The sequence below is a fragment of the Lynx rufus genome, unplaced genomic scaffold, assembly GCF_022079265.1.
Source record: "Lynx rufus isolate CCGP_SWC_20201006 ecotype Redwood Valley unplaced genomic scaffold, mLynRuf1.p SCAF_13, whole genome shotgun sequence".
Lineage (NCBI taxonomy): Eukaryota > Metazoa > Chordata > Mammalia > Carnivora > Felidae > Lynx > Lynx rufus.
Window position 1 is genome coordinate 45,999,135 of NW_025814827.1, and position 17,605 is coordinate 46,016,739.

General features: G+C 53.3%; 3 protein-coding genes across 8 annotated transcripts in view; all 3 read left to right on the plus strand.

The window, feature by feature from the left end:
• RNF31 (ring finger protein 31) overlaps positions 1-179 on the plus strand; it is a 12,970-nt gene extending 12,791 nt beyond the window's left edge. For all 3 annotated transcript variants that reach the window (XM_047075500.1, XM_047075497.1, XM_047075498.1), the window contains one exon: positions 37-179. In XM_047075500.1, coding sequence (XP_046931456.1) covers positions 37-90 — 54 coding nt within the window. In that variant the 3' untranslated portion in view covers positions 91-179. The remainder of the gene's footprint in view (positions 1-36) is intronic.
• A 1,019-nt stretch (positions 180-1,198) lies between these two features.
• Positions 1,199-5,840, plus strand: IRF9 (interferon regulatory factor 9). 4 transcript variants are annotated; one of them, XR_006961319.1, is made up of 9 exons: positions 1,199-1,393; positions 1,591-1,771; positions 2,086-2,269; positions 2,522-2,652; positions 2,743-2,824; positions 2,928-2,999; positions 3,874-4,215; positions 4,310-4,514; positions 5,136-5,203. XR_006961319.1 is itself a non-coding variant. In XM_047075502.1 (9 exons), exons 1-9 carry the CDS (start codon positions 1,221-1,223, stop codon positions 5,533-5,535), a joined length of 1,410 nt encoding a protein of 469 aa, XP_046931458.1. In that variant the 5' UTR covers positions 1,205-1,220; the 3' UTR covers positions 5,536-5,840. The 4 variants fall into 4 exon arrangements, 2 of the variants coding, with proteins under 2 accessions (XP_046931458.1, XP_046931459.1); XR_006961320.1 differs by having other exon boundaries at positions 4,313-4,514; XM_047075502.1 differs by lacking the exon at positions 4,310-4,514 and adding an exon at positions 5,407-5,840 and having other exon boundaries at positions 1,205-1,393; positions 5,136-5,251.
• Positions 5,841-10,429: 4,589 nt separating this feature from the next.
• REC8 (REC8 meiotic recombination protein) lies at positions 10,430-17,603 on the plus strand. Its single transcript, XM_047075511.1, has 19 exons — positions 10,430-11,933; positions 12,028-12,096; positions 12,228-12,370; positions 12,456-12,531; positions 12,848-12,968; positions 13,887-13,971; positions 14,312-14,391; positions 14,640-14,730; positions 14,856-14,928; positions 15,008-15,093; positions 15,238-15,287; positions 15,607-15,753; positions 16,099-16,165; positions 16,271-16,413; positions 16,588-16,636; positions 16,885-16,951; positions 17,045-17,176; positions 17,254-17,360; positions 17,455-17,603. Exons 1-19 carry the CDS (start codon positions 11,878-11,880, stop codon positions 17,544-17,546), a joined length of 1,734 nt encoding a protein of 577 aa, XP_046931467.1. The 5' UTR covers positions 10,430-11,877; the 3' UTR covers positions 17,547-17,603.
• Positions 17,604-17,605: the final 2 nt, after the last annotated feature.

Here is a 17,605-nt window from a genome sequence, read left to right on the forward strand (position 1 = left end):
TTTTAAACTTCCAGTATCATCTCTCTCCTTCTGCAGAAGCTGATGGAAGAAGTGCCCTTGGGACAAAGTATCCCTCGCAGGAGGAAGTAGCTGAGGGCAAGGATCCTCATGAAGGTCTCATGGCCCAGCCTCCTCAGGAACAGCTCCAGCACCAATAAAGAGGCATCTCCTTGCCCAGGCTTCTTGGTGGTCCTTCTTCCTGGCCCCACCATCTGGGGCACCAGGGAAAGAGGGGGGTGAACACAGCTTTGCTGAAAGGGTCACCTGCAGCCTACCACCTGACCATTCTTGGACTCAGGGCTAGGAAGGAATTGACACCATGGATGGCCAAGGAGCCCTTCTCCCCAGCCAGCCCCTTGGCCTGGGCATTCTCCTCCCCTGCTTCCTTTGTTCTTTCATGGAATTCAGTTGATATTTGAGGTCACCTAATAGACACCAAGCAGGCACGATGGGGGAACACAGATGCACCGGTGGTACAGGGCTAGCCAGAGGCCTCAGGCCAGACTCCACGACACTGGCTTCCCTGGGAAGCAGTAGTGTTAACAGAGATCAAAGAGCATCTAAGGGAGTAGGGGACTGAGCCTGAGCGGGAAGGGGGCCCTCTTGTGTCCGACAGCGGGATTCCAACAGTGAGGTTCTCAGGTGCTGCTTCCCCCTGGCGGCAAGCCGTTGCCCTGCAGCTCAAGCCACGTGATTTCTGAGAAAAGGCCCTTCCTGGAGGAGAACTGAAACTTAGGGTGGGGACTGTAGAAAGGGGCGGAGAGATCAGGAAGCTGCCTAGACGGCTGCCGAGCTGAGGTCAGCTGGGTCCTGGGACAGCCAGCAAGCCGCTCAGGTAAGATCAGCGGACATCCGGATGTCAGCGTGGGTCTAGAGCTAGAGGGCCCCGCCGGATTGGAGGTGGGGGGGGGCGGGGGCTCCTGGGGCCCCTCTGCCAAACAGGAATATACAGACCGCCTGTGAGCCAGGACATAGGGGGTTTGGCCTGAGTGAGAGAGTGACTGGGGACCACTGTCCCCAGCCCTATAGTCAAAGCACAGGAGGTCCCTGCTGTGGGTTGTTCAGGGAAGTCAGCCCCGGCTCCAGCTGACCCTGTTTGTTTTCTTGCTTTCTGGCCCTGCCCACTTCCGCTGGAGCTCTGCCCCACCTACCCCAGAGGCAAGAGGAGGGGACAGATGGGGGTCAAAGGATAGGTTGTGGGGGTGGTGGGTGAGGGATCTATGAAGCATCTTGCAAACAGATACTGCCTTCGCAGATGCTTGGGGCAGAGACCGGGCCTCTCCCCAGGGACCACACCAAGGGAGTTCTCTTCCAGACAACAGATTCCTGAAAAGTCAGTTTTAAGACCAGCGCCTAGGGTTTCCTTCCAGTTGTCGGAGCTTGGGATGTTAGGGTGTGTTTTTTGGTTACTAGTGATGGGAGAAAGAAACGGTTTGGCCTCAGGGAATTGTGAGAAATGTCCACAGGCAAAAGGTGGATGGGGTCTCTGGGGGCCCTTGCCAGAATCCAACCCCAGTGGTCAGGATCTCTGCAGATGTTCCCTCCTGAAGTATCAGTTCCACTGATGCTGCCTGCTGCTCTTGTCCCCAGGATGGCATCGGGCCGGGCACGCTGCACCCGAAAGCTGCGGAACTGGGTGGTGGAGCAAGTGGAGAGTGGGCAGTTCCCGGGGGTGTGCTGGGACGATGCAGCTAAGACCATGTTCCGGATTCCTTGGAAGCATGCAGGCAAGCAGGACTTCCGGGAGGACCAGGATGCCGCTTTCTTCAAGGTGAATGGGCCTGGAAACCAGCCCCTCCGAGGGAGGGGTCGAGTAGACACAATCTCTCACCCTCAAGAGGTCTGCCTGGGTTTCAGATAAAGGGGAGATGGGAGGGTAGAGCCAGCCGCATTGTCGTCACAGCCCAAGACAAAATGAAAATTCAAAAATTGTTGAGGATTTCAAGACAGCAGCAGCAGAGCGGGACCTGAGCACTGGGCCTTCTGTGCAGGTGCTCAGGCCGCAGGTGCCCGAAGCCGGCTGTAGGAGAGGGTCAGCTGGGCAGGGTAACATGCTGTCTCCTCTTTACTTCCTGTGTTTCTCAGGCATGGGCGATATTTAAGGGGAAGTACAAGGAGGGAGACACAGAAGGCCCTGCTATCTGGAAGACTCGTCTGCGCTGTGCTCTCAACAAGAGCCCCGAATTTGAGGAGGTTCCTGAAAATGGCCATAGGGATGGAGCTGAGCCCTACAAGGTGTATCGGCTGCTGCCATCGGGGACCCTCCCTGGTGGGTGTCCCCTTGCCCAGCCGCTCCTAGAATCAGCAGACGTGGACAGGGGGAGGATGGAGATAGGAGGTTTCTGGGAGGGTGGTGGGCCTCCCTCCAGGCCCCTCAGTCAGAGTTCTGCCCTGTCCCTGGGGTACTCCTACCCACGTTCCCCTGCCTGGTCCTGCACATTCTTTCACCGTCTCCTCTCTCCCTTACCCTCTGTTCCCACTTAAGGCTCTGACCTTTCTCCCCCTCCACAATATTCCACAGCCCAGCCAGGGACCCAGAAATCACCATCAAAGCGACATTACAGTTCTGTGTCCTCTGAGAGGGAAGAGGATGAGGGTACCACAAAGAACTGCATACTCAGTCCCTCTTTGATTGAGGACCCCCTCAAAAACGTAAGAGCTGGGGAGGGAACGGAGTGGGCCTGAGGGCAGGAGAGTAAACTAGGGGAGAGGTCAGCCAACGAATAGACACTGTGTCTGCAGGAGGAGGTGGGGGCCAGTGGGGAAGCAGGCCATTCAGAATTTGGGAGCAGCAGCAGCAGCAACAGCCCTGAGCCTCAGGAAGGTACCACCTCCCCTGCCTCTGTGTTGTTCCCCTACAGCCACTCCCTCTGGCCCTTGGATTCCCCAGTCCCCATCTGAATGACATGCCTCTGCTTCCCTTATAGGTACAGACACAACAGAAGCCCCTTTCCAAGGAGATCAGGTGTCATTGGAGAGTCTGCCTCCTCCAGACTCAGGTGTGTGGTGTTTCTGACTCCTCTCTGCTCTCTGTCCCCCCAGGTTGTCTCCCTGTAGCTACACATGCATTATCAAGGATGTCGGGGCTTGCAGGAAACAGGGCCCACCTTATCCAGACAGAGGCATTGCTTTCCAGGCGGGACACCTGGGCAGACTCCAACCTCCCAACAGCTCACTTCTCAAAAATACTCCTCGTGTTCTCTCTCTCTCCCTCCCTCCCCCCCCCTCTTTTTTCTCAAAATGAATAAATAAACTTAAAAAAGGGGGGGGGTGGGTGAAGGGAGCGCTTGGGTGGCTCGGTTGGTTAAGCGTCCCACTCTTGGTTTTGGCTCAGGTCATGATCTCACGGTTTGTGGGATTGAGCCTGGTGTTGGGCTCTGAGTTGAGAGCGTCTAGCCTGCTTGGGATTCTCTCTCTGCAGCCCCCCTCAAAATGAATAAATAAACTTTTTAAAAAGTATCCCCTATGCACTCTGTTCCCTGGAAATTCACTTTGAGACATTCATTTCTGTGGGTCAAGTGGAGACCTAGTCTTCGGGACCTTCTTATAAATCGTAAGACCCTGGGCATTAAGCCTTGAGGCCTCCGTGGGCATCAGCTACCCTTGTGAGTGATGGCAAAGCCTCACAGGATGCCCCCTGGCTGGTAGGGTTGGTGAGAGGGCAGATGGGGAGGGAAGTGCCTTCTCTAACCACAGAAGGTCAGACTGCTACCCCTGCCCTTGCTTGTGTTCCCTCTGGGCCTCACGTTTCTCACCAGCAAAATGAGGATGTGGGGTTTGCCAGTGGCCCCTCCTCATTCCCCAGGACCTGGTGCTGGCCGGGTGGACCCCTGGGGTGAAGCACTGGTGCAGCTGGCCGTTCTCTGTTCGCAGACTACTCGCTGCTGCTTACCTTCATCTACGGTGGGCGCGTGGTGGGCGAAGCCCAGGTGCAGAGCCTGGACTGCCGCCTTGTGGCTGAGCCCTCAGGCTCCCAGTATGGGATGGAGCAGGTGGTGTTTCCCAAGCCTGACCCACGAGAGCCCACCCAGCGCCTGCTGAGCCAGATCGAGAGAGGTGTCCTAGTGGCCAGCAACTCCAGAGGCCTCTTTGTGCAGCGTCTCTGCCCCATCCCCATCTCCTGGAACGCGCCCCAGGCGCCACCCGGTCCAGGCCCGCATCTGCTGCCCAGCAATGAGTGCGTGGAGCTCTTCAGAACCACCTACTTCTGCAGAGGTGAGGCTGTTGCAGTTGAGCTGAGCCCCTGCCCCCATCTCTTAGGACCCCCTGGGACCTTGCAGGCTCTGCCACCACCCTGTGTTCCTTCCAGTAGATCCTTCGTTACAGCCCAGGCGTGGCACCCTGCACTTGAGCGGTGCACACACATCCTGTGGGGCCCTGTGCTCAGCCCTGGCAGCTGTCTGGCAGCCAGCCTTCCCCAGCCAAGGTCTCGGAAGATGAGGCTCGGATGCAGCTCAGCACATGAGTCACATGTTGGGGACTGCCACCACATGGCAGCATGCAGTAACGGGAAGGTGCACCTCGCGGCCCTCTCCTGCGTATGCACTTGCACGGGCCGACCCCATCTTTGGGAGAGCTCGCACACCTCCCACACATTAGCCCTGCTGCACCCCGGGCAGCTCCTCGGGTTGTCCTTCTCCCGCCCGCCCCTGCCTGGGATTCCACTTCCTGCCTCCATTCACCTCTAAATCTCACCTTGGGAGTGGAGGCCAGGAGTACAGGGGACGCAGAGTGGGAGTGTTGCAGGGCCACGCATGCCCTCGGCAGGGAGGGTGCGAGCAGACAACAGAGGTGGGGACACTTCTGTGTTAGCAGCCCAGGCTGCTGCCTTGAGGACTCTAAGCTCTTCCAGCAGAGAGCTTTGAGGGTGTATAAAAATCGGTTACCTCTAAATACTTCTTACTTGAAAAAGGGGCACCTTTTCCTACTTGCACATGGGTGAGTAGCAGCTTAGTTGCTGGCATCCCTCCTGGTATGAGGCAACAGCCGTGACCCTGCAGCTCCCGCTCTGGCCTTGGTCTCCAATTGGCCCCACACCCACCCCTCTTTCTCCATGTTGGGTCCCTCTCTGTTCCCTCCCTGCCTGTGGCCTCTGCCTTCTTTCTTCCAACCCTTGATCCTTTCTCTTTCATCAGACCTGGCCAGGTACTTCCAGGGCCTGGGCCCCCCACCCAAGTTCCAGGTGACTCTGAACTTCTGGGAGGAGAGCCCTGGCCCCAGCCACACCCCGAAGAGTCTTATCACAGTGCAGGTGAGTTCAGGGCAAGGGAAGACTAGCCTGCCTGTGTGAGTGGGGTGTAGGGGGTTCCAGGTGGAGAAGGGCCTTTGGTTGGCAGGGAGGAACTCCTGGGGGTATGTCTACCCCAGCTGTGCTCATGATACTCTCCCCTACCTTTCCTGGCACAGATGGAGCAGGCCTTTGCCCGACGTTTACTGGAGGAGACTCCTGAGGAACAGGCAGCCGCTCTCCCCCTGCTGCAGAGCCTGGGAGACCCGCCTTCCTCCTCTTCGCTCTGTTCCTCCTATCTCCTTTGAAAGAAACTCATTCTCCACACTGTTGACCTGGCTCCCTTGGTGATCATTCTTGGTGGTTGTCTGTGATGGTTGTGTCCTTGAACTGCTCGTGTACCTGGCTGGTGGAGAACTGAAGGATGATTTTTATCCTTTTTTTAAGTTTGAGATATACCCTCTTTCATTTCTGAGAAACTGAATTGGGAAAAGTCCAAATGGTGTGAACTCAGAGGACCTTTCCTGCTTCCCCCAACCCTAAAGCCAAGCACTTTATATTTTCTTCTTAGATGTTCACTGGGGATTTAAAATAAAACTTTATTGAAAGAGGAGTCATTATCTGCTTTGTTGGGATGAAAAGGTAGGTAGCAGGGGTCACAGGGAAGTGATAGAGATGTAATTTCAGAGCGGTGTACTTGGGTTTTCTTCCTGCTGACCTCTCCAGGCCCCTTTCCCCTCCTCCACCTGCAGCTTCTGGCTAGGAAGCTGTCTGGCCTCTGTGGGTTCTGAGTTTGGGGAGAGGATTGAGGTTAGCCACCCAGAAGAGCACAGCCTACAGCTGCTGTAGCCACCAACTTCACATGGAAAAATCTGGGCTCCACGGTTCTTGGCTAGAGGCCTCTGATTCGGGCCTTACTAGCGGCTTAGGGTTGGACTCTGGCTGGAGGTCTAAATGAACAGGAGAACTTGAAGTTGACCTCAAACTATGGACTAGAGGTGCTGGGGTCTGGGAGGGGAGGGGAAATCAGAGGGAAGAAAGAGCTTCTGTGCCTCCTGTGCCGAGGGCAGACCAGGCCCTGGTATCTCTTCTCCCAGTATATGGGGCACTGTCGCCCCAACATAAGGGGACTCCCAAACTGGTTTCCTTGCTCTACCTAGACCCCACCAAAGACCATGTGGCCTAGAGTGCCATGTCACCAACACTCTGTTCGCCGAGATGTGAGGGCCCTAAAGCAACTGACACTTCTTTCCCATACCCCTGTGTTTATTTTGCCACCAAACTGGAAGTTCTTCCTTTACAGGCAACTTGTCATCTTACCTCTCCATTCACATCCAGCAGATTAGTTCAGACGTAAGTCCCCACTTAACCAACTGCCACAGCATCCAGCTTCCCCCCTCCTATATGTGACACCAGCTTGGAGGAAGAGGAGCCTCCCAGACCAGACTTTACTGTCCTTTCGCTCTTATAAGCCTTCCCTGGCTCAGCTATGTGATCAAGCCCAGATGCCTAGATCCTCGAGATTCTTCTTGCTGTCTCACTTGACAAACTTCAGTGCTGCTTTTGAGCCTTTCTGCCTCCTTGGACCTTCGTTCTCTTCAGTCTTGCTCATCATCCTCCCGAGAAGCCAAGAGTCCAAACAGGAATCTGCATTAGCAGGGAAGAAAGCAGGTACTGGGTGCACAGGTACGCAAGGCCTATTGTGCCCTTGATTTTCTAAGATTCCTCCTGGCCTTTCTTCTTTGCACTTGCTGTCTCCTTGACTTCCATTTTATTTCTTTTCTTTATAATTTTAATTCCAGTCTAGTTAACATACAGTGTTAAATTAGTTTCAGGGGTACAATATAGTGATTCAACAGTGCTATACATTGCTCAGTGCTCATTGTGATAAGTGTACTTTTTTTTTTTTAATTTTTTATTTGATGTTTATTTTTGAAGGAGAGAGAGGCAGAGCATGAGTGGGGGAAGTGCAGAGAGAGAGGGAGACACAGAATCCAAAGCAGGCTGCAGGCTCAGAGCTGTCAACACAGAGCCCGACATGGGGCTCGAACCCACAAACTGTGAGATCATGACCTGAGCCGAAGTCGGATGCTTAACCAACTGAGCCACCCAGGCACCCTGTGATAAGTGTACTCTTAATCTCCACCTAGTTCACCCATCCCCCCACCCACCTCCCCTCTGGGAACCATCTGTTCTCTATAGTTAAGAGTCTGTTTTTTGGTCTTTTTTTCCCCCCTTTGTTCATTTGTTTCTCAAAATTGCACATATGAGTGAAATCAAATGATATTTGTCTTTCTCTGACTCATTTCATTTAGCATATATTCTAGATCCATGTGTGTTGTTGGAAATGGCAAGATTTCATTGTTTTTTCTGGATGAATAATATACCAATGTATAGGTATACCACTTCTTTATCCATTCATCTACCGATGGACACCTAGTCTGCTCCGTATCTTGGCTATTGTAAATAATGCTACAATAAACATAGGGGTGCACACATCCTTTTGAATTAGTGCTTTGGTATTCTTTGTAGTAGTGCAATTACTGGATTATATAGTAGTTCTATTTTTAATTTTTTAAGGAACTTCCATACTGCTTTCCACAGTGGCTGCATGAGTTTGCATTCTCACCAACAGGGACGGTGGGTTCCTTTTCCTCTACGTCCTTTCCTTGTTTCTTGTGTTTTTGACTTTAGCAATACTGACAGGTGTGAGGTGAGATCTCATTGTGGTTTTGATATGCATTTTCCTGATGATGAGTGATGCTGAGCATCTTTTTATGTATTTGTTGACCATCTGGATGTCTTTGGAGAAATGTCTGCTCATGTCTTCTATTTTTTTAACTAGATTATTTTTTTGGTGTTGTATCAGTTCTTTATATTTCATTTTCATTGTCTCCATGTATTTTTTTAATTTCCTCTTTGATTTCTTGGTTGACCCATTCATTGTTTAATAGCATGTTATTTAACCTCCATGTATTTGTGGTCTTTCCAGATTTTTTTCTTGTGGTTGGTTTCTAGTTTCATAGTGTTGTTGTTAGAAAAGATACTGAAAAGACTTTGATGTTTTCGAATTTGTTGAGACTTGTTTTGTGGCCTAATATGTGATCTGTTCTGGAGAATGTTCCATGTGCACTTGAAAAGAATGTATTCTGCTGTTTTAGGATGGAATGTTCTGACTATACCTGTTAAATCCATCTGGTCCAATGTGTCATTCAAAGCCACTGTTTTCGTATTGATTTTTTGTTTAGATGATCTGTCCATTGGTGTGAGGGTTAAAGTCCCCTACTATTATTGTATTACTATTGATCACTTCATTTATGTTTGTTATTAACTGCTTTATGTACTTGGGTCCTCGCATGCCAGGTGCATCAATATTTATAATTGTTACATTTTCTGGTTGGATTATCCCATTTATGATTATATCATGTCCTCTTACATTTTCTGTCATAACCCACATCCAGGCCATCAGCAAATCCTGTCATTATTCCTTTAGAATCTATCCAGAATCTGACCACTTTTCTCTGTTTCTACCACTAACACTTTTTTTTTTTAATGTTTTCTTATTTATTTTTGAGATAGTGAGAGTGCAGGGGAGGGACAGAGAGGGAGAGAGAATCCCAAGTAGGCTCTGTGCTATCAGCACAGAGCCCAAATTAGGGCTTGAACTCACAAACTGTGAGATCATGACCTAAGCCGAAATCAAGAGTCAGACGATGGGGTGCTAGAGTGGCTCAGTTGGTTAAACATCTGACTTTGGCTCAGGTCATGATTTCACAGTTCATGAGTTCTAGCCCCACATCGGGTTCTGTGCTGACAGCTCAGAGCCTGGAGCCTGCTTCGGGTTCTGTATCTCCCTTTCTGCCCCTCCCCTACCCATGCTCTCTCTCTCTCTCTCAAAAATAAACATGTAAAAAAAATTTTTAAAGAGTCAGATGCTTAACCTACTGAGCCATCCAGATGCCCCTACCACTAACACTTTGGAACAAGCTACTATCATCTCTCACACCTCTTTCTGCTTCCTTCCACATCTTCTTTTCTTCCTCCACTCTTGTCCACCTTCAGCCTATTTTCAACACAATAGAGATCCCCTTAACATATAAATCTCATCATGTCAGTCAAAACCCTCCATTGGCTTTTAACTCATTCAGAGTTAAAGCCCAGATCCTTAAAGTGGCCTCCAAGGTCCTTGTGCTGTGGCCCCTATCCTCCTCTCTAACCTCACCGCTTGCCATTCTTGTTCCAGGCTTCTTGAACCCACCACATTTCTGCCTCAGGACCTTTGCACTTGCTGGTTCTTTTGTCTAAAATATTCTTCCTTTAGGTAGGTGCATGTTGTCTCCTCTCTTCAGAGGGGGCTTCCCTAAGCACTCTACCTAAATAGCAGCCCTCACTAATCTATTCTCCTATGCGGCCTCATTCTCATAGCACTAATCACCATTTCACATATTTCTGTTTGTCTCCTTGCTTATCATCTCTCTTTCCCTAATGCGTTAGAACAGGGACTTGTTTTGTTCACTGCTCTATCTCCAGTGCCTCTATAGAGGAGTGTGTGGCATGTAGTAGGCATCTCATAAATGCTTGTTGAATGGAGGGATGGATGAACAAATTACTCAGTCTATTGCTTATTTCCTAAACTAGGTTCTAAGTACCTTAAGGGTAGATGCCCCCACCTTATCATCTCTGTGTTCTAATGTGAACTTATAAACACTGACAACATATGTACAGTGACTGAAACAATTTGTATTATGCAGAAACCATCTTAAACAAGCACAAGTTGACTAGGTACTGGAAATGCTGGAATTCGAGAGAGCAGAGTTCCCAGCCAGGCTGTCATTAAAGAGCTGTGTGGTCTGGGAAAACCTGTCTTATATGGGCCTCTGTTTCTCATCTGAAAGGCAAGTCTTAGACTAGATTTTGAAATCCCAGTCAGCCTTGAATTTTTGTGGTTGTAAATTTAGGGTAATTGCATATTCACTTGACAAATGTTTTTGGTTTTTTTAAATATTTATTTTTGAGAGAGAGACAGACAGAATGCAGGCAGGGGAGGGGCAGAGAGAGAGGGAGACACAGAATGCAAAGCAGGCTCAAGGCTCTGAACAGTCAGCACAGAGCCTGACTCAGGGCTCGAACTCGTGAACCACAAGATCAGGACCTGAGCTGAAGTCAAATGTTTAACCGAGTCACCCAGGCGCCCCAACCACTTGACAAATGTTTACTGAGCTGGGTTCCAGGAACTAGTTGGGGGTAAAAAAAAAAAAAAAAAAAAAAAAGTCTCAATCTCAAGAGCTCCCAGACTGAAGGAACAAGACAAAATAGGGTCAGCTCAGCCACAATAATTGAGTGTTAAAGAGGCAGAGAAGCATGCCCTGGGGAAGGGCATTCTAAGCCAAAGAAATGGCTGTATAAAGGCAGGAGGCATGGAGACAAAGAATTGTTGGAGCCAAATGGCTTTTGTATGCAGAGAGATATGCCCTGCATCCCACAAAGCAGAAATCTATTCCAGCCAGGGGAACATTCACAACTGGAAAATAGCCAGATGGGGCAGGCCCAGAGCCTAAACTGTTCAAATTTAGGAAAGGACCCAGCAAGTTCTCTCAGGGCTTCCTGTGAGATCTGACTTTTTCCTCACCGGTCTGTGGCGCCTCCAAGGCCACCCACACCGTTTCCACCTCCCCAGCTCACGACAGGCCCAAGTCTGGGCACAAAAGGCAGACCAATTTTTGGTATTTTGTTGGTACCTGGTTGGATTTGGGGGAAAGGGCAAGTTCTAACTGCAGATTGGGCGCCCAGAGTGGGGTAGGGCAGTTGCCCCCGGCATGACCCGACCTAGTCTAGTAGTTGAAGTGCCCTTGTTACCAAGCTTGCTGAGGGGGGGGCGAGACTGGGACTTGCTCCACTCTCATTGGTCAGCAGAGAAGTGCCACCGAGGAACCCTTGTTGCCAGAGGCAAGAACGAGAGCCCATTGGTCAGGACACCTCACAATGGCCCCGGCAGCGCACAGGATTCTTCCGATTGGTTCGCTGTCTGCCTCGGGAGACCCCTGTTGCCTCGACGCCCAGCAGGCTTCTTGGCGCCCTGGAAAGAGCGCTTCCCAAGCCCACCCCCGTTCCCCATTGGCTGTCGTGGGGGCCGCCGCCATCTAATGACGGCGCAAAGCACCCGTGGGCGCGCTCCCTGCGGCAGGATCTAGTCCCGCGGGAGGGCGACCCTGCCGGGACTACAGGTGCCGAAGCTGAGTGCAAGACTCAGGCGCCCGGCACTCCTGCGGAGGACCCCCCGTTCTCCCTCGGGACCTGATTTGGAGCCCAGCCCGGACCTGCCCTCGGGGAGCTCTGCACCTCCAACCTGGAACCCAACCCGAAAGGCCCCAGTAAGTTCGAAGCACCCACGCGGCGTGTGAACCCGCTCAGGGCAGACGGAGAGGGGAATCCCAACTGTTGTGTGTGCGGTCCGCGCCTCCATTTGCTTCTCGCCTTAATCCTTTATCCACCGATTATTGGCTCCTTTATTTGGCATTCGGGGTCCACCTCGGTGCCACCTCTTCAAACCCTTCGTTCCAACGGTGTTGGGAAGTCCCTCGCCGCAAAGAATTCCGATTGAGATCCGAACGGAGGAGTGGCGGAGACGGGGGTGAAACCCCTGTGGGACAATGTTCTACTATCCCAACGTGCTTCAGCGCCACACCGGCTGCTTCGCCACCATCTGGTAAGGGCAGGGCCCTGCGCGCCGGGAGGGGCACCCAGGGATCCCAGCCTGACACCCCCTCCCCACCGTCCATTCACACCCCCGACCCCTCCAGGCTGGCAGCGACGCGTGGCAGCCGGCTGGTGAAGCGTGAGTACTTGAAGGTGAACGTGGTGAAGACCTGGTAAGGCCCAGGAAGGGGAGGAGTGGCCGGGCCTGGGCGGGCAGGGTGGCAGGGCAACTGGATGGATCCGGTTGGCCAGGCTACGGGGTTGGTCCTTGGCACAGGGGTGAGTAGGGCGTTTTTACCCCCAGCGAGGAAATCCTCGATTACGTGCTGGTACGAGTGCAGCCCCCGCTGCCCGGTCTACCGCGGCCCCGCTTCTCCCTGTATCTCTCAGCCCAGCTGCAGATTGGCGTGATCCGGGTCTACTCCCAGCAATGCCAATACCTCGTAGGTAAGTCCGGGAAGGCTCGGAGATGGGGCAGAGCTGAGTGGCCCTCGGCGAGGCGGGCTCTCTACCTTGCCCTCCCTGCCCACAGAGGACATCCAGCACATTCTGGAGCGCCTGCACCGTGCCCAGCTGCAGATCCGCATTGATATGGTAGAGACTGAACTGTAAGTGCCCCCCTGGGACCGGCCCGTTAAGCTTTTTTTTTTTTTCTTAAATTTTTAAAATCTTTTTTGAGAGAGAGAGCACGTGAGCAGGGGACAGAGAGAGACACACAGAATCTGAAGCAGGCTCCAGGCTCTGAGCTGTCAGCACAGAGGCCAACACGGGGTTCAAACTCACCAGCTGTGAGATCATGACCTGAGCCGAAGTCAGAGGCTTAACTGACTGAGCCACCCGACACCCCCCACCCCTGCCCTTCAGCCTTTAGAGGGCAACCTTAGCCCTCTGCCTCAGTACCTGACAGCCCACACTCTCTCTCAGACCCAGCCTGCTGCTTCCTAACCGCCTGGCCATGATGGAGACCCTGGAAGATGCTCCAGACCCCTTTTTTGGAATGATGTCTGTGGATCCCACACTTCCCAGCCCCTTCAGTATCCCTCAGGTAGGGCTCCCCAGAGACAGTTCAGGGGGACTGTCGTGGTGGACCCACCCAGACAAAACCCATTCCACTTGTCTATTCAAGGCCAACTTAGAAGCAGCTCTTATCCGAACTTATTTCCACACAGTTCCCACTGCCAAGGCTCTAATCCAGGCCCTCATTGTTTCTCAGCCCTGGGTTTCCCTATGTCCTCCTCTATCCACATTCTAACACCTCTACAGCTTAATACAATGCTACTTCCTTCAGACACCTCCTGTGGCTCCCCACTGCAGATAGAGTACTAGCATTAGAGCTCTCCATGCCCAGGTCTAGAACTAGCTACCGTCTCTTAGCATATCCCTTAAGCATCTTTGGCTCCCAGACACTGGTCTGGCCCCCATGTCCCAAAGATGCCATGTTCACTTCTTTGCTTGTGCTGTTTCCCTAGTCCATAAGGGTCATCCTCATTTTCTACTAGTTAAGTCTTACACATCCTTAACAGACCTGGCTCAAATACTATCCTTTTCTATGAGACTTTATCACTGGCCAGAACCAAATGTTTTGGAACTCAGCGCATCGCTAAGGGGCTTGTTTCACCCTTTGTGTTGACTCTTGCCCAGGTCCTATACAAACCTGTCATCATGTTGGACCATAAGCTCCTTAAGACCAGGAATCTTTTCTGTTCCTCTGTCCCCAACAACACTTGACATAAGGGTGCAGTGCTTCGTGTACATCTCCTGTACAGATGGACAAAGAGTAGATAATGGCAGGAATGGGAGGAAAGGCGTGCATATGGTGAGTGAGTTCACCGCATACAACTGTCAGTGCCACAGGGCTTAGGCATGAAGGAATATTTTCATCCATTGTCTGAAAAAGGCTGTGGAAGTAAGAAAACAGCAGCTAAAGATGAACCCTTCCTTTTGTCCCCAATCCTCCCCAAAGATTCGACACCTTCTTGAGGCTGCAACCCCAGAGAGACTTCTTGAGGAGATCCCTCCTGAAGTCCCTATGGAGCCAATGAAGCCAGGTGAGCAGAGAGGGTTCTTTCCGGGGAGAAGCATAGGAAGGCCCCAAAACTGAAGAAATGACCATCATTGAGCTTCTCTTAAGGGCCATGCCCTTTGTGTAACCTCATCTCTGCCTCACAGGAGTCCTATGAGATCAGAATCTTACCCCTTTTTACAGAGGAGGAAAGTGAGGCCCCTAGTGGTTAAGCAGCATAGTCAGGTTCAGATTGGCAGTGACTGGCCTGGGCCTGACCAGAACCCAGGTTGACTTCATTGTAGAGTCCATGTTTTTGCCTCACCACATGGGGTGGGAACCTGGAAAGAAGTAGAGGGGCTGGGGTGACTTTCCTGCCCCTCCAGACAGGATCCCGGTCACTGTGCTGTCCCCAGAGGCCATCACCCTCCAAGAGGCAGAGCCCATACGCATGCTGCAGATTGAGGTGAGTTGTACCCCTACAGTGGGGCCTGAGGCCTGCCTCTGGCGGCCCAGCCCACCTTGCATTTATCCACTCCTGTCTGCCCCGAGTCCTGCCTTCTTGTTTCCATTTCACCACTCCCTGCCCCTGTTCCTTGAGCGCCCAGTGGGCCTCCTGCTGCCTTTCAGACCCAGTCTCCTGGATCCACTTGCCTTTTTCAGAAATGGAACTGTGTCCTCTTTCCCCTCTCCTTACTCTCCCTCTTTGGACAGGGTGAACGGGACCTTCCGGAGGTCAGCCGGCGAGACTTGGAGCTGCTGATTGCCGAGGAAGAAGAAGCTATCTTATTAGAGGAACGTGAAGGTAGACCTATCTGGCTGCGTAGGGCCCGTGCGGCACTGGATGGTCAGAGCCCTGACATGGGCAGTCTGGGCCTGGGTAGTGCTCCCATCTCTTCTGTGCTCTGAGACCTGATCTTCTCTCTGCAGAGTACAAGGAGGAGCCCCGGGCCCTGGAGGGAGACACCATATTACCCTCGCTTTCACCTCCAGCTCTTGCACAGTAAGGGCAGGACCCTCTGGGCCAGGTAGGGGGTCAATGCTGGGAGGGGTGTCTTCATTTCTCACCCATTTTCCCTCAGGGTGGAAGGGGCAGCAGAGCCACTTCCGGTCCCAGTCCCCGAGGAACCGAAGCCAGCAGGCTGGGAGCCTGAGGTCCTACTTACTGGTGAGTGCCCATCGTGCCTGTACAGCTACTGCACACAAGGGCCCTGGATTCCAACTTGCTGAAGGGAGGCCTTCTACCTGGTGGCTGGGTGACTGTAAGGGCAAAGGCTGTGTGGCAGAGCCAGGACCTAGAGTGTTTTTGCAGAGGTGACCCCTCCACCAGAGCTGCGTCTGCCAGCCCCTCCCAGCCCAGAGGTGAGTAGTGCCCCTTCCAAGTCTCTTCCCCTCCCAGAGCTGCTCATCTGTATTCGGCTTCCCCAAGCCCTGGGCCACTGCTAGCCTGCCTGGGCCTTTGGGCAAATGGGTAAAAGGTACCCCTGCTCACACTCCATTTATCTAGACTGCCCTTCTCAGCTGGGCCCCTCACATGAGGTTGGAACTGCATGTACTCAGAGGCCGTGTCCAGCTCTTTCTCGGGGCACCTCTGGGGTGGGGATATGGGGCTTGTACCACTAAGGTGGTGGGAAAGGGAATCATGGGCAGCCTTGCCCCCACTTCCCCTCCAACTCAGCAGAGGAGGCCCCCAGTTGCCCCATATCCTGTGAGCCCACCTGCTCGTCGCCGTCGCCGCCGCCAGTTACTGTTCTGGGACAAGGAGACTCAGATTTCCCTGGAGAAATTCCGGGAACAACTGCAAACCAGAGCCCACTGCTGGGAGTGTGTGAGTGCAGCCTAGGCTCTGCTGGGGATGGAGGGAGGCAGGGCGGGCCTGGGGCAACGCATGCTGGGCCTTCTAAACTCTGGGGGGATGGGGGGGGTTACACAGGGAACAATCCCCAAAGTGCACGTGTTCCGGGGGTTTGAACGTACACAGCTCTGTGTTCCTTGAGTGACCCCACCTAGCATATCCACAGGCCCCAGTTAGTAGTGAGTGGGGCAAGCAGGGGCATGAACCTGAGAGTTGGAAGGTCAGAGGCCTTGGAACCAAGTATTGCAAAGAAGTGGAGGAGGGGCGGTGAGGAGTGGCTCCCTCCTAACTGGGCTTCTGTCCCTCCCTGCCATGCAGCCAAAGGTGCAGCCTCCTGAGAGGACCATCAGAAGCCCCACGGAGCTATTCCAAACCCCAACTCACTGTAAGGAGCGGTGGGAGTTGGCATGTGGGATCTTCTGAACCCACATTCCTCACTTGGTGTTCCTCACACCTCAGACCCCATCCCCACTGCCCACCCCCTCCCCAGCTGGCTGGTTACCCCCAGAACTGCTGTCTTTCTGGACCCGCTGTGCCCAGCCACCCCCAGAAGCACTCAGGCGAAGGCCACCCCTGGAGCCTGAAGAGGCTGAGGAGGAAAGGAGGAGGACTGAAGCTCTGAGCGATATTGAGGTAACTGCACCCTTCCTCCTTCCTCAAGAGGCTGCCTTCTCCCCCCCACCCCCATGGGAGCCATTGGTGCTGGGTCCATCCCCTAGTGCAGGCCGGTTCAGGGCTGGGACTGCTTCACCCTACCCCAGATGTTTCTGACACTCGGGGTCTTAGTTCTCGCTCTCCCACCCCCAGGTCCTGAGAGAGGCCCAGGAGCCCAGCGGGCCCCTCATGGTGTCTTCAGGTAGGTACCTGGAGAAGGGAGAGGACCACCACCCCAGCCCTGGTCTCGGAGAACTGGTACCCCGATGCTCTTATTAGAAGGGAGTGATTAACATGAGGGAGCATAGATCTCTTCAGCTCTCCCACTGGGCACTTTTAATAAGTCACTGAACAGCCACGGCTTCTGGGTCAACCAGGTGGCCTCAAGGTCCCGCTTGCTCAGATCTAAGCAGATCCACTCACTACCTCCCCCTCCCCCTCCCCCAACAGAACTCTCTCTAGAAGCGGCCGAGGAGGAGAAGACCCGCATCAGCCTCATCCCTTCGGAAGAACGGTGGTAAGCCACCAGCCCCAGTGAACTCAAATATTCCCCTTGTTGCTGTCACAGCTGCCACCTTCCCTGTTCCACCTGACTCCCATGTTCTCCCAGGGCCTGGGCCGAGGCAGAGCAGCCAGAGGCCCCTGCACTGCCTGTGGTACCCGAACTCCCTGAAGTGCCTATGGAGTTGCCTTTGGAGCTGCCCCTGGAGCCCGAGCTGCTGTCGCTGGAGGCTGTGTATAGGTATCAGGGAGACAGACGGTGTCTCGGTGGGGCGGGCCCAGGCTGAGACTTCAGCTGACAGTCCTTGATCCCTACAGGGCAGTGGCACAGGAGCTGCAGGCCAACAGGGAGCCCGATTTCAGCAGCCTGGTGTCCCCTCTCAGCCCTCGCAGGGTGGCTGCCCGGGCCTTCTATCTGCTGCTAGGTGAGTGTGGGCACGAGGTGCAATGTGGGGGACGAGGACACACAGGCCCTACGCGGACTCCCCCTGACTGGTCCTGTCTTCTCCCCTTGAGCAGTGCTTGCAGCACAACAGATCCTTCGCGTGGAACAAGAGAAGCCATACGGGCGCCTCCTGATGCAGCCGGGGCCCCGATTCCACTGCGGTTAGGACTAATTCACAAGCTGCCAGGATACTGGTTACATTAAATATGTCTTGCCTGCCTCATT

Coding starts and splice junctions, on each gene's coding strand:
- IRF9 (XM_047075502.1), top strand. CDS start 1,221: ATGAAGCATCTTGCAAACAGATACTGCCTTCGCAGATGCTTGGGGCAG. Junction 2,653..2,742: donor TTGAGGACCCCCTCAAAAAC/GTAAGAGCTGGG, acceptor CTGTGTCTGCAG/GAGGAGGTGGGGGCCAGTGG. Junction 5,252..5,406: donor AGAGTCTTATCACAGTGCAG/GTGAGTTCAGGG, acceptor TTCCTGGCACAG/ATGGAGCAGGCCTTTGCCCG.
- REC8 (XM_047075511.1), top strand. CDS start 11,878: ATGTTCTACTATCCCAACGTGCTTCAGCGCCACACCGGCTGCTTCGCC. Junction 16,952..17,044: donor ATCCCTTCGGAAGAACGGTG/GTAAGCCACCAG, acceptor ATGTTCTCCCAG/GGCCTGGGCCGAGGCAGAGC. Junction 17,361..17,454: donor GGCCTTCTATCTGCTGCTAG/GTGAGTGTGGGC, acceptor CCCCTTGAGCAG/TGCTTGCAGCACAACAGATC.